The 21,431-nt window shown below is 46.8% G+C and overlaps 1 protein-coding gene across 1 annotated transcript in view; it reads left to right on the top strand.

Annotated features, from left to right (window-relative positions):
• The window catches only part of taok2a (TAO kinase 2a), a 46,687-nt gene that overhangs the window by 729 nt on the left and 24,527 nt on the right, over positions 1-21,431 (top strand). Inside the window, exons 2-20 of the mRNA XM_070847445.1 lie at positions 4,457-4,597; positions 8,167-8,238; positions 9,131-9,232; positions 10,389-10,434; positions 10,539-10,635; positions 11,195-11,308; positions 11,574-11,665; positions 11,761-11,854; positions 12,159-12,240; positions 12,626-12,796; positions 13,090-13,299; positions 13,418-13,546; positions 13,787-14,023; positions 14,477-14,605; positions 15,228-15,431; positions 15,978-16,217; positions 16,525-16,737; positions 17,475-17,657; positions 18,277-20,013. Coding sequence (XP_070703546.1) covers positions 4,466-4,597; positions 8,167-8,238; positions 9,131-9,232; positions 10,389-10,434; positions 10,539-10,635; positions 11,195-11,308; positions 11,574-11,665; positions 11,761-11,854; positions 12,159-12,240; positions 12,626-12,796; positions 13,090-13,299; positions 13,418-13,546; positions 13,787-14,023; positions 14,477-14,605; positions 15,228-15,431; positions 15,978-16,217; positions 16,525-16,737; positions 17,475-17,657; positions 18,277-19,191 — 3,462 coding nt within the window. The 5' untranslated portion in view covers positions 4,457-4,465 and the 3' untranslated portion in view covers positions 19,192-20,013. The remainder of the gene's footprint in view (positions 1-4,456; positions 4,598-8,166; positions 8,239-9,130; positions 9,233-10,388; positions 10,435-10,538; positions 10,636-11,194; positions 11,309-11,573; positions 11,666-11,760; positions 11,855-12,158; positions 12,241-12,625; positions 12,797-13,089; positions 13,300-13,417; positions 13,547-13,786; positions 14,024-14,476; positions 14,606-15,227; positions 15,432-15,977; positions 16,218-16,524; positions 16,738-17,474; positions 17,658-18,276; positions 20,014-21,431) is intronic.

Genomic DNA, 21,431 nt, shown 5'->3' with positions numbered 1-21,431 from the left:
AAACAAAACTCAGCTTCGTTCAGATGTGATGAGTTGAGCTGCGAGCAGACATGATGCCTCAGGCCGGCCAGTACATTTATTGACTACTGATTAACACTGATTTCTGTTCATGCGGAGTTTAACAGTTTGGTGTGACCATGTCCAAACAAAGCTGCTGTTATATGTCTGGGGGTTCCGTTTTGGAGCAGGGCTCAGTGTATTGACTATGTAAATTAAAAAATCAAAGCCCCACTCATGTTGAGTATCAGTTCTTGCTCCTAAAGAGATGCAGAGATTCAGTTTGATGCTGTCTGCTTTGGGAGATTTGAAAAGTTTGAGCTTTCACATTGGATACTCCATCGCCATGAGCAGATTAGTTTGTATTAATACAGATTTCATGTGCTCTTTGTCCTCAGTGGGGCTGTTTGAGGATTTATTGCCTCCACCGTATGAACTTTTCTTAAAGAGCGGACCACGCCCGGTGAAAATTGTTGATACCTCTTTGCCTTTATGAAAAGATGACAGATCATGTAATTTGTGGAGGTGTTGGATGTTGATGCTAAGAAATGGTTTCATAGCCAGTTTGTGTGAATATTACACACACACATTGACAACAAGGAGCCTCTGTCATGCAGAGCGGTTTCCAAGTGAGGACTGGGCTCAGCCATGTGATCTCGGTCATTCGGCACCACTGACACACCAAATTTCACGTCACTCATCGTTTTTAAAAAAGAGCTGTCTGGAGCTCCGTCTCCTCTCTTCCCCCTCTGTCTTTGTTTATTTTTTTAGTGTCTTATGCTGCGTTCATATTTAGCTTAATTGAGCTTGTGTGAGTTTGTTTTTTCCACACAGGAAGTCGAGGAAACTTGCTTCCCCAGTGTTGCGTGCTTAAACTTGTGAGAACAGCCTCGGTCCTTGGAAAATGACAAAAATAGACACCACAAGACGGCTTCTCATTTCAAAAATGGGGAATGATTAGGTGGTTTTTGACTTTCAGCATGAAGCGGAGGAATGAGAAAATGTTAGAAGACGGTTGTGACAAATCTCGGTGCACTTATTTTGAATACATCAGAACATTAGGTCATTTCTGTGGATTCATGATACAGTCATCATGACCCCGTTTTAAGGCGGTATTTCTTTTTCTCTTTTAGTGAAAATTAACAGCGCAGAGTGATAGAAAACATGAAAGAGGAATGACATGATACAGGTCCCTGGACAGATCAGGACCACAGTTACATAGTTTAAGCTTTAGGCAATTAGGACGCCCCATTTCTCCCTCTAATTTGGAAACTTGCTGTTCTTCCTGCAGACCCATACATATGTGTGTGTTTCACAGTTTTCACACTGGTTGTTTGTCTCCTGACTGTAGACAGTATGTGCGGGCGTCTGCTTTCCTTTCCTTGGGCTGAACACCTTTCGGCCGCTGAGTGCCATATAATATATGGTTGGAAATTGGTTCACCGCGTTCTGAAGAAGCGTCGGGGGTGGGAGGATGGGGGCTCTGTCTCTTCGTCTAGCACAGATTTACTAGTGCGTTTACACAGCGGTGCTTTTAAAGGAACAAGCCTGGCAGTGCTGCATTAAACAGGGACCCCGAGGCCGTGTTTTCATGCATTCACCGAATCACAGAGGCCCGCTTGTGTTCATGTTGCCGTCTGTCCTCAGGGCGCCAGCTGACACTCAAGGACGAGCAGCTACATTAACCCCATTATAAAATGATGTTGCATTTGTCAATAACGTAGACTCAGTGTGAGGCCAGGGATTAGATCCAGGGGGCTGATTTAGTCACATGGTTTGATTTGAAGCTCAGCTTGGCTCATCGTCATGGATTTATTTCTACCGATCTTTGGTTTGCATTGGATGCTGAAGACCTTTAGTGCTCTCACTCACACTCTGTGCTGTGTTGTGCACGTCATTAAGTTTGTGTAAGGATGTTTTTTTTTGTCTCCTTTTTCCCCACTGGTTGGCTGTGTGTTATATAATTTGTTATTTAAAGATGAAATACTCCCTTGTATTTCAGCCAGAGCTGATTATGAATCATTAATCAGCTACAATTTTGACAATCCATTCATGGTTTCAGCCATTTCTCAAGCTGAAATGGCTTATGTGGCTACCTATGTGGCTACCTCGGCCTCTGGGAGATTATAGAGGACCTTGGGCTGCCGGTTGTTTTCTACTAATCTTTGGTCTGTAAAACGTTAGAAAAAATGTTGATTACAACATGGCAGATTACATCAAGGTGGCCTCATCAGGTGTTTGATTTGTCTGACAAATTGTCCAGAATCCAAAAATATAACCTTTTTCTGGAATGAAAAACCAAGAAGAGGAGCAGACAACCTGAACGTTCACATTGTTTAAAACTTTGTTTGAAAAGGGACTTTTGTGAAATCACAGATTCCTTTTCACTATTTTACAGAGTGGTTAATCGATTACATGAGAAACTAAACATCATCTAATTAAACGATGATGAAAACATAATTTCCACTATGATGTTTTTTTATTTAATCTGTTTATAACTTGATGAAATGAACATTCTCAACAGATTCGCTGAAAACCTGCGTTATCATGGTTTGTTTAAAGCGTAATGCAGCAGGTTGGACGGTCACCACATTTCTCCATGTGGAAGGCGCCACGTTCTGCGTCGTTAACGTCCTGATGGGGACGTTTTGAAGTCACTGTGTGGCTCTTTGAGGGACCACAGCCCCCTTTCATGATAATGTGCTCCATTCTGTTCTCTGCGGTCTCATGACCGGCCTCATGGCTCAAACGTTATCAGGAAGACTAAGAGGTCTGCTCACGGTTCTTCTGACCGCACCCTGAAATCAGCTGGTGTCACTCTGGTTTCAGACCAGCTGTTACACCTGCCAGACTAAAGATTCAGCTGCTCAGACACGATTTATTCAGTTTATTCAGCTTCTGCATCCGTTTTCTGACTCTTGTCAGGTGGGTTCTTTTTTAATTCTGAAAAGGGGCAACCATTATTTATCATTTTTATTGTGACAAACTACTAAGAGGTCCTTTTTAATAAATGTACAACAAATAACTACATGTATGTTGGATTGGATATTGGATTGTTTTTGAGCCAACTTTTAGTACCTGCCGGTCATTTAATAGTCCAGTACAGATAGGACCCTAACCCTAACCCAGAGTTACCACTTGAGGACAAATATGAAAAAGTTCTGGAGTCAAGTATCATCTCATTGTTTTTGACTGTCATTATTATTAGTAGCATCTTCTCTACAGAGAGAGAGAGAGAGAGACGTAAATGTCACCAGTTGGGACTCAGTTGACGATTTGGAAAAGCTGACTGCTGCCATGTGCTCTTATTTTGGAAGCTGTTCACAGCAATTAAGCTTTTGACGTCACGGGTTCCAGCCCAAACTGAACAGTTAATAATTGAAATCATTCATGTTGAAGTGCACTTTGTGAAAACCAGCTGCCATTTTGTCTCCCCCACATTAACACTCGCTCTCCGCTGTTCGTGTTGCTCTTTTTCACAACTCTCCTTCTGTTTGGAGCTCGCTCTCACTGTTGAACATCCTGGCTTCTCCCCTGATTGTTGAATGTCTTCATGTCACAACTTGTCAGCTGGTTACTGTCCCAGATAGATCAGCTGTGGGAGATAAAGACTGTTTTCTATCACCACAGAGGCACGGAGCCCATGATAACTCCAGACCTTTAATGCCAAAAGCAGCCAGTCATGACATTCCTGAAATATTGCAGGATTTCTCAGACATGTGCCACAGGTTTTGAGCATCGGGGAAGCTGATAGAGTCTGATTCTGGTGCACATGGGGGAATTTTGCAAATGGGTCACTTTACAACAGTGCAAGAATGCATTTTCCAGCACGTTTAACACATTAATTAGATGGTTTTCTGCCCAACTGAAGTGGAAAACAGACGCTTCACATCCTTCAAAAACAAAATGGGCACACAGTCCACGATCCAAATTTAAACCAAAGGGTTGGTCCTTCAGCAGAAATCAAAACACAGGTTTGGAGCCTGCTATGACTCCCAGTGCGCCAGTACTTTCACTGCTGTTAAAGGGATGTGTAAAACAGAAATGTCTGTAAACTTTATTTCCAGGTATGATGGGATGTCTTCATATTGCTCCTTTTTGTGTGACTAGCACGTCATAAGTTGAAGATAACTGAATTGTATTAGGATGTGAGAGGAGCAGATGATCATCACTTGAATCTGAATGTGGAACCAGCAAATGTTTGATATCTTAAAGGATGAATGAATAATCATAATGCTGTCGACAGGATTAAACGTTTCAGCTCCAGGGAAAAATCTTACAGATTGGCCTTTTGACTAATGAGGAAAGAGGACAATAGTATGATGAATTTTCCAAAACAAGTGTTTCTCAGTGTTGCTGCTGAGGCCTGGACGACGCGGCCTCGTTCCGGCCTCTGGCCTGAGTATTTCTGCCCTCACTGCAGCCTCCCAGCACTAACCCTGCTCTCCCTGTCCTCCAGGCCCTGGCCATGCCCTCGAGTGCACGGGCGGGCAATCTGAAAGACCCGGATGTGGCGGATCTCTTCTGCAAAGATGATCCGGAGAAACTGTTTGCTGACCTCCGCGAGATCGGTCACGGCAGCTTCGGAGCCGTGTACTTTGTGAGTAGGACGTCACGCCTGCCGACTTCTTGGCAGCAGATGTTTGTCTGATGCAGTGTGTGTTTAACATTGAGCGCAGCCTCGTCACTCTGTGGGATGATCTGTGAACCACCCAAATGCCTTTTCCCCACTTCATCCATCCAGCCTGACATTGTGTTCATGTGAGAAAACGACTGGTTTTAAGTGTTCAGAGCTGCTCTCAGCGCAGCGCTCGTCCATAGCATTTAAATATGGAGATCGGAGCACATTTTCAGACCGTCTCTCCTGGATGATATTCATGGTTTTGTACTCTGCATCCTTCCCACTCTCTCACCTTCACACACAGCTGGCCAGTCGTGGTGTGAAGTGGGTGTGAATGCCAGCGTGTTGGTTCCAGAAAGTTGCAGACATTGTTGGGCACAGCCTCCCAGGCCTGATGTTGGTGAAGTGTTGGCTGAGGAGGTTTCTGAATGCTGCTGATGAAGCAAACTGGCAGCACTGTGACCGCATGAATTATTTGTTACGGCGGTGAAAAAGCAACGTGTCCCTGAGGTTTGACAGGTCACGGTTTACATCTCCCACAAAGGGCTTACATCCCATTATGCACCTAACACCGACACACAGGCTGAGGCAGAGGTCAGGTCAGATGGCTGGTGCCCCCCTATTAGAAAATAATACCGATGTGCTGCAGGAATATACCATTGAAAGTCTGCACAGGGGCTTTTATTTTGAAAACGGAACTTCCTGCCTGCCTCATCTGCTCTGTGCTGCTTGCCGCGGCGTCCATCAGAAATAGAGCAGGCGCGTATCTTTAGCGGAAAAGAGCTCCGAGCTGCTTCTGGGGCGCTTCTGAAACTCACCAGTGGGATTTAAAGCATCAACAACGGCGTGTGCAATCAACTCAACAGCCACGACTCAGACGCCCCCGGTGGCTTTTAGCCGTAGCACTTCCTCCGGTTTCTAACACTGCCCCACCGGAGAGGATGTCATATGTTGGTTGTTGCTACGGAGATACTCGCCAATGACTTCTTCCTTGACCTTTTGCGACGTGTCAAATTGGTATTCTGAATACTGGTTTAACGAAGTAGTGGTGTAATGAGTGTCACTTCTTACTTTGGGTCCGGCGGCGGACAGGCCTTACTGTTGAGCCGCCAACCATTTAATAAAACACACAAAAGAAAAAATAAGTTAGCGCTGATGACTGTAATGAGTTCAGCCCTGCGGTACATTAGTTATCACAGCCATACACACTGGCAGCTGGTAGCAGTTATTTAAAAGTTTTTCGACTTAAAGGAATGTTCATAATCCTGCCTTCAAAAGCTCTGATTGGTCGACTGTTTCTGAAGCCGCTATCAAAGAGTAGAGCTCAGTTCAATAAATCAGACACGTGCAGGGTGATTCAGGCCTGGAACCAGAGCAAACAGTCCAACACTACTTCTTCTACTTGTTTGTAGGTAGTTTCCTGGTTTTGGGTGCAAGTGTGAAGCAACAGCAAAATTCTTGTTGTGGTGCTCCTGCTGCCTGGTGCTCCGATTGTGTCCATTGTCGTGGAAAATCAAGGACTCTTGTGTGCTTGTATTTAAAGAAATAAATGAAAGTAAATGGGTTGGAACAAAACTGCAGCAGTGTGGCACTCAAGGACAAGAGTCTAAGATCTCCAATCTGTGTGTTGAAAGGGAATTTTTGCATTTCATGTTTCATTTATAGGTCGTGGGAATTCAACTTTTCAGTCGTGGAAAATTGAATTTACATTTGACTTGGAGGAAAAAAACCATCAGATAAAGATCTAAACGCAGGGAGCCAACCCTTAGAAATGCACCGAGCAGTAAGCAGAGTCACTGGATGTGTGGGTTTGAGAAAGACAAAGGAAACAGTGAATCTGAACATTTCCCCACCTGATAATGAAAACAGTGGGAACACAGTGTGTGTGCACCAAGCTCTGCATCTCATTTTACCTGTAAAATATTCTCCAGGCTGCGTGGCAGACTAACACCTCCACAGTGCTCTCACTCAATGTCTGTCTGAGTTTCAGAGGATCCTTAAAAGGCCATTAGAGACGTGCTACCAAAATAGATGATGTGCATCAATTTGCATCAATTTAGCAGAGTGCCACAGCTTTCTGCTCCGAGCTCAGGCTGTATGTACACTCTGTATGTGTCAGAGGGGACAACTGACCAGATTCTTTTCAAGCGTGGTTGTCTGACCTACAGTAGATGCAGGTCGACACGCCCCAGCTCACAGAAGCAGGCAGGAGTCCCGGCACAGACGTTAAGCAATGTACTGCTGTGGACGGGGGCAGCAGGAAGATGGACTTCAGACACTTAAGTGCACGCTGCTTCATTTACAGTATATATGCCAGACAGCTCTCCCCAACATGCAAGTGAAACTGTAGTGTCGCTCTCTTCAAAGCCACCAGACTCCATTGACAAAAGCAGTCGTGTTACTTTGCAGAACAAAGGAGGTGCTGGTCGTATTTAATGTGTACAGGTCTACAGAGTGGTTTCAGCTGATTATTCTGCATTTTAATGGATCAGCTATTATCATACTTATTCTCAGTGTCCTCACACAGCAACATGACTTGGTCTGGTCTCTGATGGCAGCATCCTCACTTGGGATTTAGGGTTAAGCCCTTTGGTGGATTAAGCAGTTGGAACAGAAAATATAAGTTAACCATAAATAAAAAAATGTAGTTTGAACAAAAGGATGGTGGTGTTCATCTTTGTTCTCAGCTCTCTGGACATGTTAGTTCGATCTTTTGGCACCACCAAGTGGTTTTAAAATTGACCTGCACTCTTTACCCTGGAAAAGATGGAGGAGAAGCAGTTAATCCAGTGCAGTAATAAATCAAAATTGATGAATAAACGGGTGCAGATGAACCAAAAAAACCATGTAAACAAGAAGCGTCTTTAAGCATCAGGGAAACCTTACATGGTTAGGTTTCCCTGATTAAGTCCTAAAATGTCCTTCAAACAGAATTTAAAGAGAATCTCATAATGAAGCCAAATGCATGTAAGTAACCGGGCTACATTCAGCTTTCTTCATAAGCTGATTTCTTAAACCTAATGTGAACCAGAAACCCTGTTTGTGTAATCAGGGGAGGGGATTAGAGAAACCTGATTTCTCCCACTGAAGACACATTTCTGGAACATGTGTAGATGCTTCTAATCTGCATTTTACATGTAGGCGTGTACAGGACAAAGACTACAGACAGACAGCAGAGCAGCTGGCTGGGAGATATGAGATGTCCTCACATGTAGAGACTCATCCTCTTATTCTGAAGTCAAACCAAAACACTTTCACCTGCCCTCAAACTGCATCGCCAAAACCAGGAGGCAGCATTGTACACCGCCATCGCACTCGAAACAACAAATCCATGCTTTCCAATCAAAGCTGGAGGGTGCACCAGTTCCAGGAGTGAATGTGTGAGATTATGTGAGTGTTGTCACGAAGTACCTGCAAAAGAGAACTGGCTTTGAATGGATAAACGAAGGTGAAATAAAAGGTGTGATCTGTGTAACTGGTTTTCTCTGACTAACTTGGTTTCCTGAGTGTTTTAACGTGCTGATGGTGGCGTTTCCGTCCTCCAACAGGCCCGAGATGTGCGCAACAATGAGGTGGTGGCCATCAAGAAGATGTCCTACAGCGGCAAGCAGACAAACGAGGTAAAGAAGTAGAAAGAGATGACGTCCACCCTCCTGCTCCGTCTCTGCCTGCTCTCTAACAAGTCTTTTGGATTTTCTCACTTGGGGAATGAAAGTGTCAAACTACTCTGACTTCGTCCTGGGTTTTACATTTTGTTTGCCTCAGAGATGTGATGTTTCCAATTCCATTTCTTCCTTCCTGATACTGATTCCAGTACCTGACCAGCTAACAGTCATGATTGCTGTCATTGTTGTATTGCCTGGCTCAGTTTACAGCCTTCATTAAAACCTGAACAAAAGCACACAGAGGATAAATGCCACAGAACTGTCATTTATTGTCCAGTTTAGAAAAAGACCATGAATATGAACAGCTCATTGTGGAGAAAGATTAGCATAGCCCAGCTAATCTCCAATCTGCTCTTTTTGACATTTCTATACCCTTTTTGTTGTCTGTTCAGCCAGTGTGCTAAGCTGCTGTCCAGCAGGAAACTGGACATGTTGCTGACGTGTCGCCTGCTCTGACCAGCGTGACGCCCTCCACTAGCACTGAACTGCTGTAGTTTGCCTGTGCAGTGTAAATCACCTGAAATCTGCTCTTCTTTGTGGCTCTAAATCAGTAGTTTCCAGCAACAGAGCAGATTTAGAGAGTGATTGATTCCCTAGGGGTGATTAATGATCTGGGGATTGGTGCATAGACTCACATACTCGCCAATACCAGATCTAGCATTTTAGGCTGTATCTGTCCTAGAGATGATCAATTAAAATAACGTCTGTCTTTGTGAAGGTTTTGACGAAGGAAGATGTTTGAAAGGGGGCATGTTGAGGGTCTGGTGCTTGATTAAAATATTCCTCCAGTAATAACGATCAGCCTGTCTCGATACGGACTCACTGAGTGCTCTGTGTTCATGTGCAGAAATGGCAGGACATCATTAAAGAGGTGAAGTTCCTGCAGAAGCTTCGCCACCCCAACACCATCGAGTACCGGGGCTGTTACCTGAAGGAGCACACAGCATGGGTACGTAACAGAATACGGCCCCCTCACCCACACTGCAATTATAGCTGATCACCTTCAAGCTGCAACAAACTTTGCTCCCATTAACAGTCCGAAACCCAGCAAAGGTGCAGAATATTTACTTTAGAAGAACCAGAACTCTGGTTTGTTCACTGGCTGGGCTGCAGCTAATGGTGACCATCATTTTCTCCATCAATCGACTAGTTGTTTGGTCTGTACAGTGTCAGAAATGATGGTGATGAATGTCCATCAGTGTTTCCCAAAGCCCAAGGTGACGTCCTCAAGCGTCTCTTTGTCCACAACCCAAACATGTTCAGTTCACTGTAAGAGAGGAGGAAAGAGACTAGGAAAGATTCACACTTAAGAAGCTGGAATCAGAGACTTTTGACTTTTTCTTCTTAAAAAATGTCTCAAAATGATCCATTCACTATCAAAGTAGTTGGCAAGTAATTCAGTAGTTGGCAATTTAGTATTTCTACTAAATGTTCTCTTCTATTTCTGCTCCACTAATCCTCAGAGACAAACCTTCACATGTTTTAGTCCACTACGTTTCCCTGGCAGCTTTAGTAACGGTACACATTCAGTTTAACAACACACAGATAAACTGACCCGATCATTAAAATGAGCTCCACCTTCACCAGCTGAAACATTATTGGGATTTAGACATTTCCCATCAATGATTACGATCAAACAATATACTTTATACTGGATTCATCTGAAATGAGTATTTTTAAGTGCATTTTGATGCTGATCCTGTCGTAGGACTTGAATGTGTGACTTAAACTTGTAACGCAGTATTCCTCCACCGTGGGAGTACAACTACCAACATCTGTATTGTTCAGGGCTCCGTCTAAACATTATGTTTGTTACCAATTTCACAATGAAACAATTCATTGTTTGTTCTATAAACTGTTAAAATATAGTGAAATAATACGACGATGACATCACACTCATCAGAGGTCTCTGTTTGTCCGACAGATCGTCCAAAAATGTTCCGTTTGTTATGAAGCCTCATATGTTCACATTTGAGTCCCCGGAACAATCAGATTCTTGGAAACTTTGCTTGTAAAATGACAACAAGTAGCCGATTATCAAGCTAGTTACCAATTAGTTTTCTGTCGGTGACTCATCGCTGTGTGTGTGTGTGTCCCTCCCTCAGCTGGTGATGGAGTACTGCCTCGGCTCGGCCTCAGACCTCCTCGAAGGTCAGTTTACCGCTGAACTCTGGTCCTTTTACACTTCGCCTCATCGGGCTGTTTGCTGGGTCTGTTGTTGTTTGTGACTCCTCGTGTGCTCTCTTCCCCTGCAGTTCACAAAAAGCCACTCCAGGAAATAGAAATAGCTGCTATTACCCATGGTGCACTGCAGGGATTAGCATATCTTCACTCTCACAATATGATTCACAGGTAAAAACTGTTTCACCTCACAGACCTTCTGGCAGCAACACTGGAATTTTAGTTACCTAGCTGTTTGTGTACTGGGTTCAAGGTGCTGCAGACAGCGGTGGGTTAATGTGCCATTGCAGGTTAATAGCAGGTTGAGCTGGTGAAGGAAGGGTAAAAAGGTGTAAATTTGAATATTCTCCTCTGTGAAAGTGGTAAAGTTTTTAAAGCTTCTCTTTGTGAGGTCGGATCGTCATTCCAGCACAGACGCTGCCGCTCGCCGTGTGTTCTGCCATGGATGGCAGATTTAGCATTAATAATATATAATGGTAATCATTTTTAGTCCTGAAACACCAAGTTTGGACTCGAGAATATCTCAGAATATGACTCCTCTTTCCCAGCTCTGTACTTTTGTTAACCTACAGTGGCTCTAACATGCCGTCCTGCCCACACGTTCTGTTTCAAACTCTACAATATTCTCACTTTTAAAAAAGATATTTATATGTCTGCCAGCAGTTTAATAACAGCATGAATTCAAAGGTTTGTAAGAACGGTGGTGCTAATGTCCAGTTATCTTCTGCAGGGACGTCAAAGCAGGAAACATCCTGCTGACGGAGCCTGGTCAGGTCAAACTGGGGGACTTTGGTTCTGCTTCGATCGTGGCTCCAGCCAACTCCTTCGTGGGGACTCCGTACTGGTGGGTGTTGGTTCAGAACTTGCTCTCCTCAAACACACCAGACTCTGTTCACAGTAGTTTTACCTCACAGAACACCAGAGTGGCTCGTCTACCGATTGGTTGGTTAGTTTGTGAGTCTGGACTCATTCCAAAGCTCTTTGTACCTAAAGTTAAAAAACACCTTAGTTACCCTTTAACCAGTCGGTAGAGTCGTTCCAAGTTGATGTTTTAATCTTCTGTCAAACATCTTAGAGAGTCACTGTTGTCTTCTGCATCCTGTTTTCAGGATGGCTCCAGAGGTGATCTTGGCCATGGATGAGGGCCAGTATGACGGCAAGGTGGACGTCTGGTCGCTGGGCATCACCTCCATAGAGCTGGGTACGAGCCTGCAGTCTGTCTGTCTGTCTGTCTGTCAGAGATGTTAGATCGTGTGTGTGTTTGAGTGAATACATTTCTATCTGCTCTGTCCGCAGCGGAGAGGAAGCCCCCCCTGTTCAATATGAATGCTATGAGTGCCTTATATCACATCGCTCAGAATGAAAGCCCCATCCTTCAGTCCAATCACTGGTGAGAACACGTCTTTGTCTCCAGACTTTAAGAAGCTCCTGTCTCATAAGTTCATCACATTTCTTGAGAAAATAGTTTTTTAAAATGATTTAAATGCCTCTCAGTACCATATGTAGGTGTCCTTTCTTTTCTCTGTCATTTCTGTTCTATAGTATAGCAGGATAATGGAGTAAGTATAAGTTGTGTTTGTTATCCTTAGAGGACCTAAAGGCACCACAGATGCTCTCTGCTTTCGCAGGTCCTCTGTTATTTCTTCTCTCTGAGTTTCTCCCATAAGATGACCTGAGCCCATATTTCTCTGCAGGTCTGATTCCTTCCGCAACTTTGTTGACTCTTGCCTACAGAAGATTCCCCAGGACCGGCCTACCTCGGACGTGCTGCTCAATGTGAGAACTGGCTGAACTTTTTTTATGCATCCAATGTCAGCAGAACACACACACACACACACACACAGCCTTCCACAGGGATGAGGAGTAGCCAGCTAGGAGAGTATTTTATGTTTGACATGCAGTCGGACGGTTCTCTGCCTCCACGTCATCCATTAATTCCTGATTATGGACACCTTAAAGGGAATTCTCCCGCTCATACCGTGGTCTCTTGCCAAGGAAAAAAAAAATCAGGACCATTCATTTATATTTTCATACGTTTTGCAACCAAAATCTAGAATGTGTGTAATGACAATAAAGTACCTTGAATCTTGAATGTCTCACACTCGGTGTTTATGGAAAGCTGTGACGCATGAACGTCCTCCGTATCGCTTCTGTCCCGTAGCATCGGTTCTTGTGCCGCGAGCGTCCGCTGACGGTCGTCATGGACCTGATCGCACGAACCAAGGATGCAGTAAGGGAGCTGGACAACCTGCAGTACCGCAAGATGAAGAAGATCCTCTTCCAGGAGACCCAGCAGAACGGCCCTGTGTCTGAGGGAGGGGAGGATGAGGAGGTGAGGAGGAGGGGAAGATGAAGTCGATGTGAGGGGGTTGAAGGGAGAGATTGTGAGACCACGAAGAAGGGAGGGAGGGATGACCAGAGTTTGTGTCAGACTCTTCATACTTCATTTATGTGTGCTGTAAAATAATGAAAACAGTCTGTAGTTCTGTTTTTCTTGAAGTGTGAATCCCCTTATACACGTGTCCAGCTAGTTCAATGGACACTAATGTTTAAAACAAAATACCCCACACAAAAACAGACAATATGCATCTCCATCCAGCTAATTCCTGTGTGTGTGTGTGTCAGGAGGTGGAGCAGTACCTGTTGCGGACAGGCACAGTCAACAGCATGGAGAGCTCCCAGTCGGTGCCCAGTATGTCCATCTCCGCCAGCTCTCAGAGCAGCTCGGTCAACAGTCTGGCCGACGCCTCTGACGACAGCAGCAGTGAGATGGCCATGATGCAGGAGGGCGAGCACACCGTCACCTCCAACAGCTCCATCATCCACCGTCCCACGGTAAATACCGCCGCCATCGTCGGCCGGGATCGAGAGCTAAACTCTTATTTCTATGTGTGTAATAAAAAGTGTCTGACTCCACGACCCCACCCTTCCTCCTCTTCCTCCTCCTCCTCAGGGGCAGGACAACATCTACGACGACCCCTACCAGCCAGAGATGGACCAACCGCAGGCTCCTTCCGCTGGACGCCGCCGAGCCTACTATCGCAACCGTGACCACTTTGCCACCATCCGAACCGCCTCCTTGGTGAGTTAAGTCAGAAAAGCCTCTTCCGGTCAGTGGTGCTGTGTGCCTGCAGCCTAGAGCGCACACAGGGTATCAATGTGTGCAAGTAAACATCAGCTCATTGTTTTTAGGCTGATGTGACCCAAATACAGCAGGTCCACACAGCAAGCGGCTCTGCTGCAGCTTCCAGACAGATGCCGTGTGTACAAAGGCCTGGATATGGCAGCAGGTGTAGCACGTTCTCACCCTCTGCTCCTCCAGGTAACCCGTCAGATCCAGGAACATGAGCAGGGCTCGGCGCTGCGGGAGCAGATGTCCGGGTACAAACGTATGAGGCGGCAGCACCAGAAGCAGCTGATGGGCCTGGAGAACAAGCTGAAGGCAGAGATGGACGAACACCAGCTGAAGTTGGACAAAGAACTGGAGAACCAGAGGAACAGCTTCTCCACTGAAGCCGACAAGCTGGTGAAGAAGCACCAGGCCATCCTGGAGAAAGAGGTGAGATGGACGGACATAGAACTGAAATCATCTGCTGTATGGTTATAGTTAAAGGAGAACCGGGGTCTTCTCTGTCCACATCCTGGTGTTTAAATTACTGGTAGGTAGTAGAAGTGGTCCACTAAAAGAGCTTGTTTGATCCACTGACAGGCTCAGAGTGTTATTCTAAGTGTGTGACAGCATCATGGAAAGGATCCCTACAGAGAGAGACCTGGAAGATCCTTTTGGTTTAACCACAAACAGCACACACACCAGACTACATTCACTAAAACAGGGATTTTAGAGAACAGGACACAGGAGTTATTGGTCTACCGCTGCCTCCATCAGTCAGTGTGTTTGCTCAGGTTTAAAAATACCAAAGTTACTTAAATCCTTTCAGCGCTGATGGGAGTTGCTGCTGCATCCATTTTGGGCCTCACGGTCACCCCAGTCTTGGTTTGTGTCCTCCTGCAGACGAAAGCGGCTCTGACAGAAGAGAAGAAGTTCCAGCAGCACATACTGGGCCAGCAGAAGAAAGAACTGACCAGTTTGCTGGACTCACAGAAACGGCAGTATCGCCAGCGCAAGGACCAGCTGAAAGAGGTAGAAACTAACTGACAGCGACACACCCGGTAGCATATAGAACTGCCCCTCATCACATGACACACCAGACACATTTTACCAGGAAATGTCATTTAAGAGCTGTTGTCTTCATAGCCGATTGAACATATGTGGCTTTAACTGTTTGAACGACCTCTTTCTGACCTTTGTATTCATTCACATAAGAAGGGTTCTTATAGATTAATTTCAGTTGTGTGTGCTGACTAATACTGATGTTTCATTCGTATTGTGTTATTAGTTGAGGATTTTATTAAGGTGTGATTGAGTGAAATGTGCCTCAGTTTGCCTGTTCAGATGGTTTCTGTCACGTCAGGAGGTTACAGACGGTTACAGACAATCAGAAACATCGTGTGTGATACAGACAACAGTGTTCCCTTGTCTTCACCGTGGTTACAGGTGAAAAGCAGCTCTGTGATCCTATTGGTCCATGTGACTGACCAACACGCGATGAAACCAGAAACTGCTGCACCCAGCGGCCATTTTGTGCTAGCTGCCTGTCAGCATGTCTGATCTCTGCTGTCCACACTTGTCCTGGATGTTTGATGTCTAGTTTTTTCTCACTTTAGTCTCCCGTTGTTCCCCCTTTTCGTCCTGCACTAAACAGGAGCTGAACGAGAACCAGTCGACTCCGAAGCGGGAGAAGCAGGAGTGGCTGATCCGTCAGAAAGAGTGTCTGCAGCAGATGCAGGCGGAGGAGGAGGCCAGCCTGCTCAGGAGGCAGAGGCAGTACTACGAGCTGCAGTGCCGCCAGTACAAGAGGAAGATGCTGCTGGCTCGACACAACCTGGAGCAGGACCTGCTCAGAGAGGTACGGCAGCTCCAGGATCAGCTGTTAACCAGAGGCTCACACAGACGATGTGTCCAATCACATCGTTCGAGGGTTCATACTCTGCTCTGCTCTTTAACTCACATCCCTGTTTGTACTCATCATGACTATCGTCATTTATTACATGTAGTTTGTGTCTGCAACATGAAGTGTTGAGCTGCAGCAAGAACAAAGTAACCAACACCAAGCAAAACGATCGGGGCTTTACAAAACCCTCATGATTAACTGAAGCTGAAAACATTAGCCATAGATAGGTGAGTTATTCTCTAGAGGAACATGGACATGAAACTTGACTTTTGTCAGACTGAATTCAGAAACACTTTGAAAAATCTTTGCATTATTTGATCTGCCTCTGTCAGTCAGAAGGAGAGCCACTTGTGACTGTTTATACACCACAGACCAAGATCTGCAGTTGAATCTGAAGCAGTCTCCGTTTAAAGACAGAGACAGAGATGATGTGACCCTGATGTGACTGTATCCTCCTTTCCTCTCTCACCTCCTCCTCCCTTTGTCTCGTCCCCCCACCAGGACCTGAACAAGAAGCAGACCCAGAAGGACCTGGAGTGTGCCATGCTGCTGCGCCACCACGAGTCCACCCAGGAGCTGGAGTTCAGGCAGCTGAGCTCGGTGCAGCGAACCCGGGCCGACCTCATCCGAACGCAGCACCAGACCGAACTGACCAACCAGATGGAGTACAACAAGCGCCGCGAACAGGAACTGAGACAGAAACACGCCATGGAGGTCCGGCAGCAGCCCAAGAGCCTCAAGGTATGTAGGAGAACGGGGGGGGGGGGGGGGGATATACCCCAAGGACTGTGTATGATTCATTGGTATTCAAAGTACTTCAGCTGCTGAAGTAGCTTCAGTTTTCAGATTGGTGACTTTATAAGCACTCAGAGATGAAAACCTCTGTAAAGCCAGTGACAAAATGTCCCCTGATGTCCTGGAAACGATTTAATCTGCAACAAAACTGTGATTGAATGGAGATAAACTGTCACTAGTTTTAGCATCTAACATCCAACATATTTCAGTGTGACACTGGTGTTACCTGATCATTGTTAAAACGCTGTTTCAGTCCAAAGAGCTGCAGATCAAGCGTCAGTTCCAGGAGACCTGTAAGATCCAGACCCGCCAGTACAAAGCCCTGAGGAACCACCTGCTGGAGAGCACTCCCAAATCCGACCACAAGGCCGTCCTCAAACGCCTCAAAGAGGAGCAAACACGTAAGCTGGCCATCCTGGCCGAGCAGTACGACCACTCCATCAACGACATGCTGTCCACACAGGCTGTGAGTAAGGCAAGGAAACCTCCGCGCACCTTCTACACCTCAAACTGCACCTGCACCCTCCACACACCCTCCGCATCATCACTTCTTCAGCACCGCCGCCGTACACTCGCCGACACACAGCCACCACTCAGAAAATACAGGCAAAACATTTAGCTTGTGTCAGCAACATGAATTATTCAGCAGCAGCGTGGTTACTGTCGTATGTCAGAGTCTGTTCTTCTGCCTGAGGGAAGAACATGTGGACTGTTGTCTGGAAGCCAGTGAAGTGAGCAGATAACGAGGCAGGACGATGCTTAAGTGACGGCAGTGACAGATTTTCAGCCATATGCCGACAGTGGTGGTGAACGAGTGCAGCTCCCTGAAACACGTGGAAAATATTCAAAGATTCTTTTTTTAAATTAAAAAGTAGCCAGAAAAAGTTCATTCATATGAGCGACTGCAGAGGTCGGCGGTCGGAGCCTCCTCTTTTGGACACATAACTGATGCATGTGAGTTAAAACCATTCAGGAAATAGGAATAGAAATGAAAGATAACCAAGACCTGAAACTGGCCAGTGAAAGTTAATATGACATTAAGAATAAACCAATGATTCAGACCAGCAAAGGAACACAGAACATGTCTACACGTCACTTCTAACTGAGAGCATTATTTGACAGGAACACGCCGTCCTGCCGTCACATGATCACGGCGGCGCTCTGCTGATACTGATGCTGGTCCCTGTTTGTTCGCTCCCACAGCTGCGGCTGGATGAGACCCAGGAGGCGGAGTACCAGGTGCTGCGGATGCAGCTGCAGCAGGAGCTGGAGCTGCTGAACGCCTACCAGAGCAAGATCAAGATCCACACCGACACTCAGCACGAGCGCGAGGTGAAGGACCTGGAGCAGAGGGTGTCCATCCGCCGCGCACTGCTGGAGCAAAGGGTACGGACGACGTCGGAACCTGGTGGAACCTTTTAGCCACACTTACTAGTGTAGATGTAGGTTAAGTCCACTGCAGAGGCCTACAGACCCTTAACCTGAACTCTGAAGAACTGCTCGGTGTTTCCACCGTATCGTACTGACCAGCATGTTCCAGATTCACATCATCAAACTTCACTTCAAAAATCCACTGCTCTTTTAGTTTAGTTGAGTCCAGCTGTGGAAGACTAATGATTTTCTTTCCTCTTTACACGCCTCCTGAGCAAAGTGTTGTTCCAGTAGCCGACAGAGATCAGTCCAAAGACATGAAACAAAAGCAGAACCGGTTAAAGTAACGGGTCTGTAGGTTCCTGCGGTGGGGGCAGAGTTTATTCTTTGTTCCCAAAGCTCTGCAGCAAGTTTATAGCTGTGACTCATGCTGCTTCTCCTTACTCCGTCAAAACGGTGTGGAACAAGGGACTCTGCTCCCTCGATTCAACAAAAGCCCAGCTGAGTTTCATCAGAAGAATTTAGGGCTATGACCAGCAATATTGTCATTATTGATTAATCTGCTGCTGATTTTCTCTGTAATCGCTGCAGAGGAGCGTTTAGTCTGACTAACAGTGTGAATGTCTGTTCTCAGATCGAGGAGGAGATGCTCTCGCTGCAGAACGAGCGCTCGGAGCGAATCCGGACTCTGCTTGAGCGCCAGGCTCACGAGATCGAGGCCTTCGACTCGGAGAGCATGCGCCTCGGCTTCAGCAACATGGCGCTGACCGGCATCCCGGCGGAGGCCTTCAACCAGGGCTACCCGACCCCCAGCCCGTCCTCGGGCTCCAGCGGCTGGCCGTCCCGGCCCGTCCCCCGCTCGGGCAGCCACTGGAGCCACAGCGTCCAGAACTCGGTGGCCACTCCGTCCTGGCGCAGTCAGAACCACGGCGGGGGAGGCTTCAGCCGCGCAGAGTCCATCACCTCCTCCCACGGCCTCGGCAGGGACAGCGAGCCGCACAAGAGCGCCAGGGGCCACTCGTCCTCCTCCTCCACCTCCTCGTCCTCCTCCTCCCACCACCACCACCAGCAGCAGCACTACCTCCCTCAGCACTACCAACACCACCAGAGCACGCCGCAGCTCTACCGCGACAGCCACGACGGCAGGGAGCGCGAGCGAGCCAGGGAGTGGGGGGGAGGAGGGGGCCACTACCCCCATCACTCCCAGGGCCATCACCACCACCACCACCACCACCACCACCTCTCCACCCACGCCTCCTCCCAGTCCTTGGCTCTGCTGCCTCCCCCGCCTCCACCTCCCCCCATCTCCCTCTCCTCCTCGTCCCCTCCCTCCTCCGCCTCCTCCTCTTCGTCGTCACAGGGAGGCTACAGCGGCGGGGGCCTGAGCGTCAGGGGCCCCAGTCTGATGGCCCTCAGGAACAGCCCCCAGCCTCTGAGGAGGACGGCCTCCGGGGGGCCGGGGGGCGGCGGGGGGAGCGACGGCGGGCTCAGCCGGAGCACGTCGGTCACGTCTCACATTTCTAACGGCTCTCACCTCTCCTACTCGTGAAGCGGCTCAGTCGTCCTCTCTGCTCTGACCTGCGAGCGCCGCTCTGCTTCTGCAGAAACAGCCGACCAACGGGGCTGCACGGTGTTCAGCCCATTAGAGACAGGCAGAGAGGGGGGGTGGTTTTAAGTTGCTTCATGGAGGAGGAGCCAAGTAAATCAGTTTTTAAAATAAAAAAAAAAAATAAAAAAGTAATTCCCCAATTTTAAAGTGTAAATTTTAAGATCTCCTTTCTTGGAGTGTGCAGGCACCAATAACTGTTCCTGACACATGAGAAAAGAAAGAGAGAAAGACTTTTAAAGAAACTCCAGTGTTTTTAACCCATGATCCTCTCTGTCCTCATCCTGGTGTATGAAGGACTGGTAGGTAGTAAAAGTGTTGGAACTGGTCCAGTAGATCACCTCAGCCAGCAGACACCAAACGGGCTGCCATCTACAGAGACAGACCACAAACAGCCGTTCTATCGCTCTCTGCACACACACCAGACTACATTCACTAAAACAGGGATTTAAGCTCCCAGGACACAGGAGCTGCTGCTCTGCTTTGTTTGTGTCATTTTGTCACTTTTGTGATTTCAATGGTAAAACATCAAAGTCACACTGAGTTCTGAGGTAAAATTACTGTTTTTTTTAATGGAGTTTGGTGTGTTTGACCATGAACAGCCGTTATATCACTCTCTTCTAACAAAAAGGATCCCACAGGACTATTTCTGTAGATGGCAGCCCGTTTGGTGTCTGCTGGCTGAGGTGATCTACTGGACCAGTTCCAACACTTTTACTACCTACCAGTCACTCAGACAGCAGGACATGTAAAAGTAAGGCCCAGGTTTAAAAACACCAGAGTTCTCCTTCAGACCCAGAGGATCGCTGTTAACCTCCTTCACACTTTAAAGAGTTGCACAGGAACAGTGAGGAAAACAGCTGAAGAAATAAAAAAAGTGAAATGACTCGTCCAGGTGTGAAAATGAGCCGTGTGTTGCAAAGCGAACGAGTCGAGCCGCGTTCAGATCAGACCAGACGCTCGGCGTTCGTTTTGTGACGCACTGAACCCGTTGCACAGTGTTGACTTTGGAGGGAGGCGGTTTAACTGCAGCAGACTGCCAGTCGCCAGTTGGGCCGGTTTGAGATTCAGGTTTGAGCCAAGACCTCCAGCAGGTGTTCAGGTTTAAAAGTTGAGGTTTTTTAAAAAAAATAATTTTTATTTTTGATGTTTGAACCGAACTGAGCGACGAGCGACAGGCGTGGAGCTTCCACTTGGCTAGCGGTGCTTTAAAAACCACTGTAACTATGTAAATAACGGTAAATTGTAAACCCAGTTTTTTGATTTGTAAGTGTTTCATACGTTCAGCGGGGGGGGCGGCGGCGGCGGCGGCGGGGTGGGGGGGGTCGACCAAGGGAAGATTTCTCAAACACATTTCTTTAATTAGTAGTGATAAGCCTCTGTATATGACAAACACTGCCATCTCTGTGCCGGGCTGACCAAGACCACTCCACCACTGCCCTTTAAGTCTTCTTAAAGGAGCAGTGCCACATTTTGAGCTGCCAGCCTGTTTGCTGTTTGATCTGTGGGTGTTCAGTGCACAGCTTCAGTTTTATTCTACTGGCTCATGTCGTCGTGAGTCTGAGAAACCAGTTGAACTGTTGATGGCTAAAATAACAGAGACCAGGATATCACTGAAAAACCATAAAACAGTCCTGCTGATTCACATCATTGCCTTACACTTCTTTGCCTGATGTCTGTTTTATTGGTTTGTTTTTATATCGTTGGGGCATTTTTATGCCTTTTTTACGAGAAAGACGACAGTCGAGAGGTGACGGAGAGGCTCCCCACTAGAATGAAGTAAATATTGGACACCTATTTGAAGCTGTTAGAAGTGTGTCTGGTCGCACCAGGTAGTTTACGATGAGTGGAAGTGAAGGTCCCTAAGTGAACATGTTGGTTTGCATGTAGTCCCATAAACACACCCGGCAGCATGGAGGGTGGTTGTGGTAGTTTTTGATCTGGGCCCAACACGAGAACAAGAGTTTGAAGCTGTCGGATTTCTGCACTGAACACACAGACACAAGACGGCGAATGAGGAAACATCCCAAAATGTTGGCGTGCTCCTTTAAAGGTGCGTGCGTGGCTTACCTGCACCTCCACCTGTCTCCCCCACAGTCCGGTCTGCATCTGTAGATAAGTTGTACATGTTACGTTACAAATTAGTACAGTTCCAGTGCATGGACGTTGTGTACAGACGGCGT

The sequence above is a fragment of the Pempheris klunzingeri genome, chromosome 17, assembly GCF_042242105.1.
Source record: "Pempheris klunzingeri isolate RE-2024b chromosome 17, fPemKlu1.hap1, whole genome shotgun sequence".
NCBI classification, from domain to species: Eukaryota; Metazoa; Chordata; class Actinopteri; order Acropomatiformes; family Pempheridae; genus Pempheris; species Pempheris klunzingeri.
This window is presented reverse-complemented; position numbering and strand designations above follow the sequence as displayed.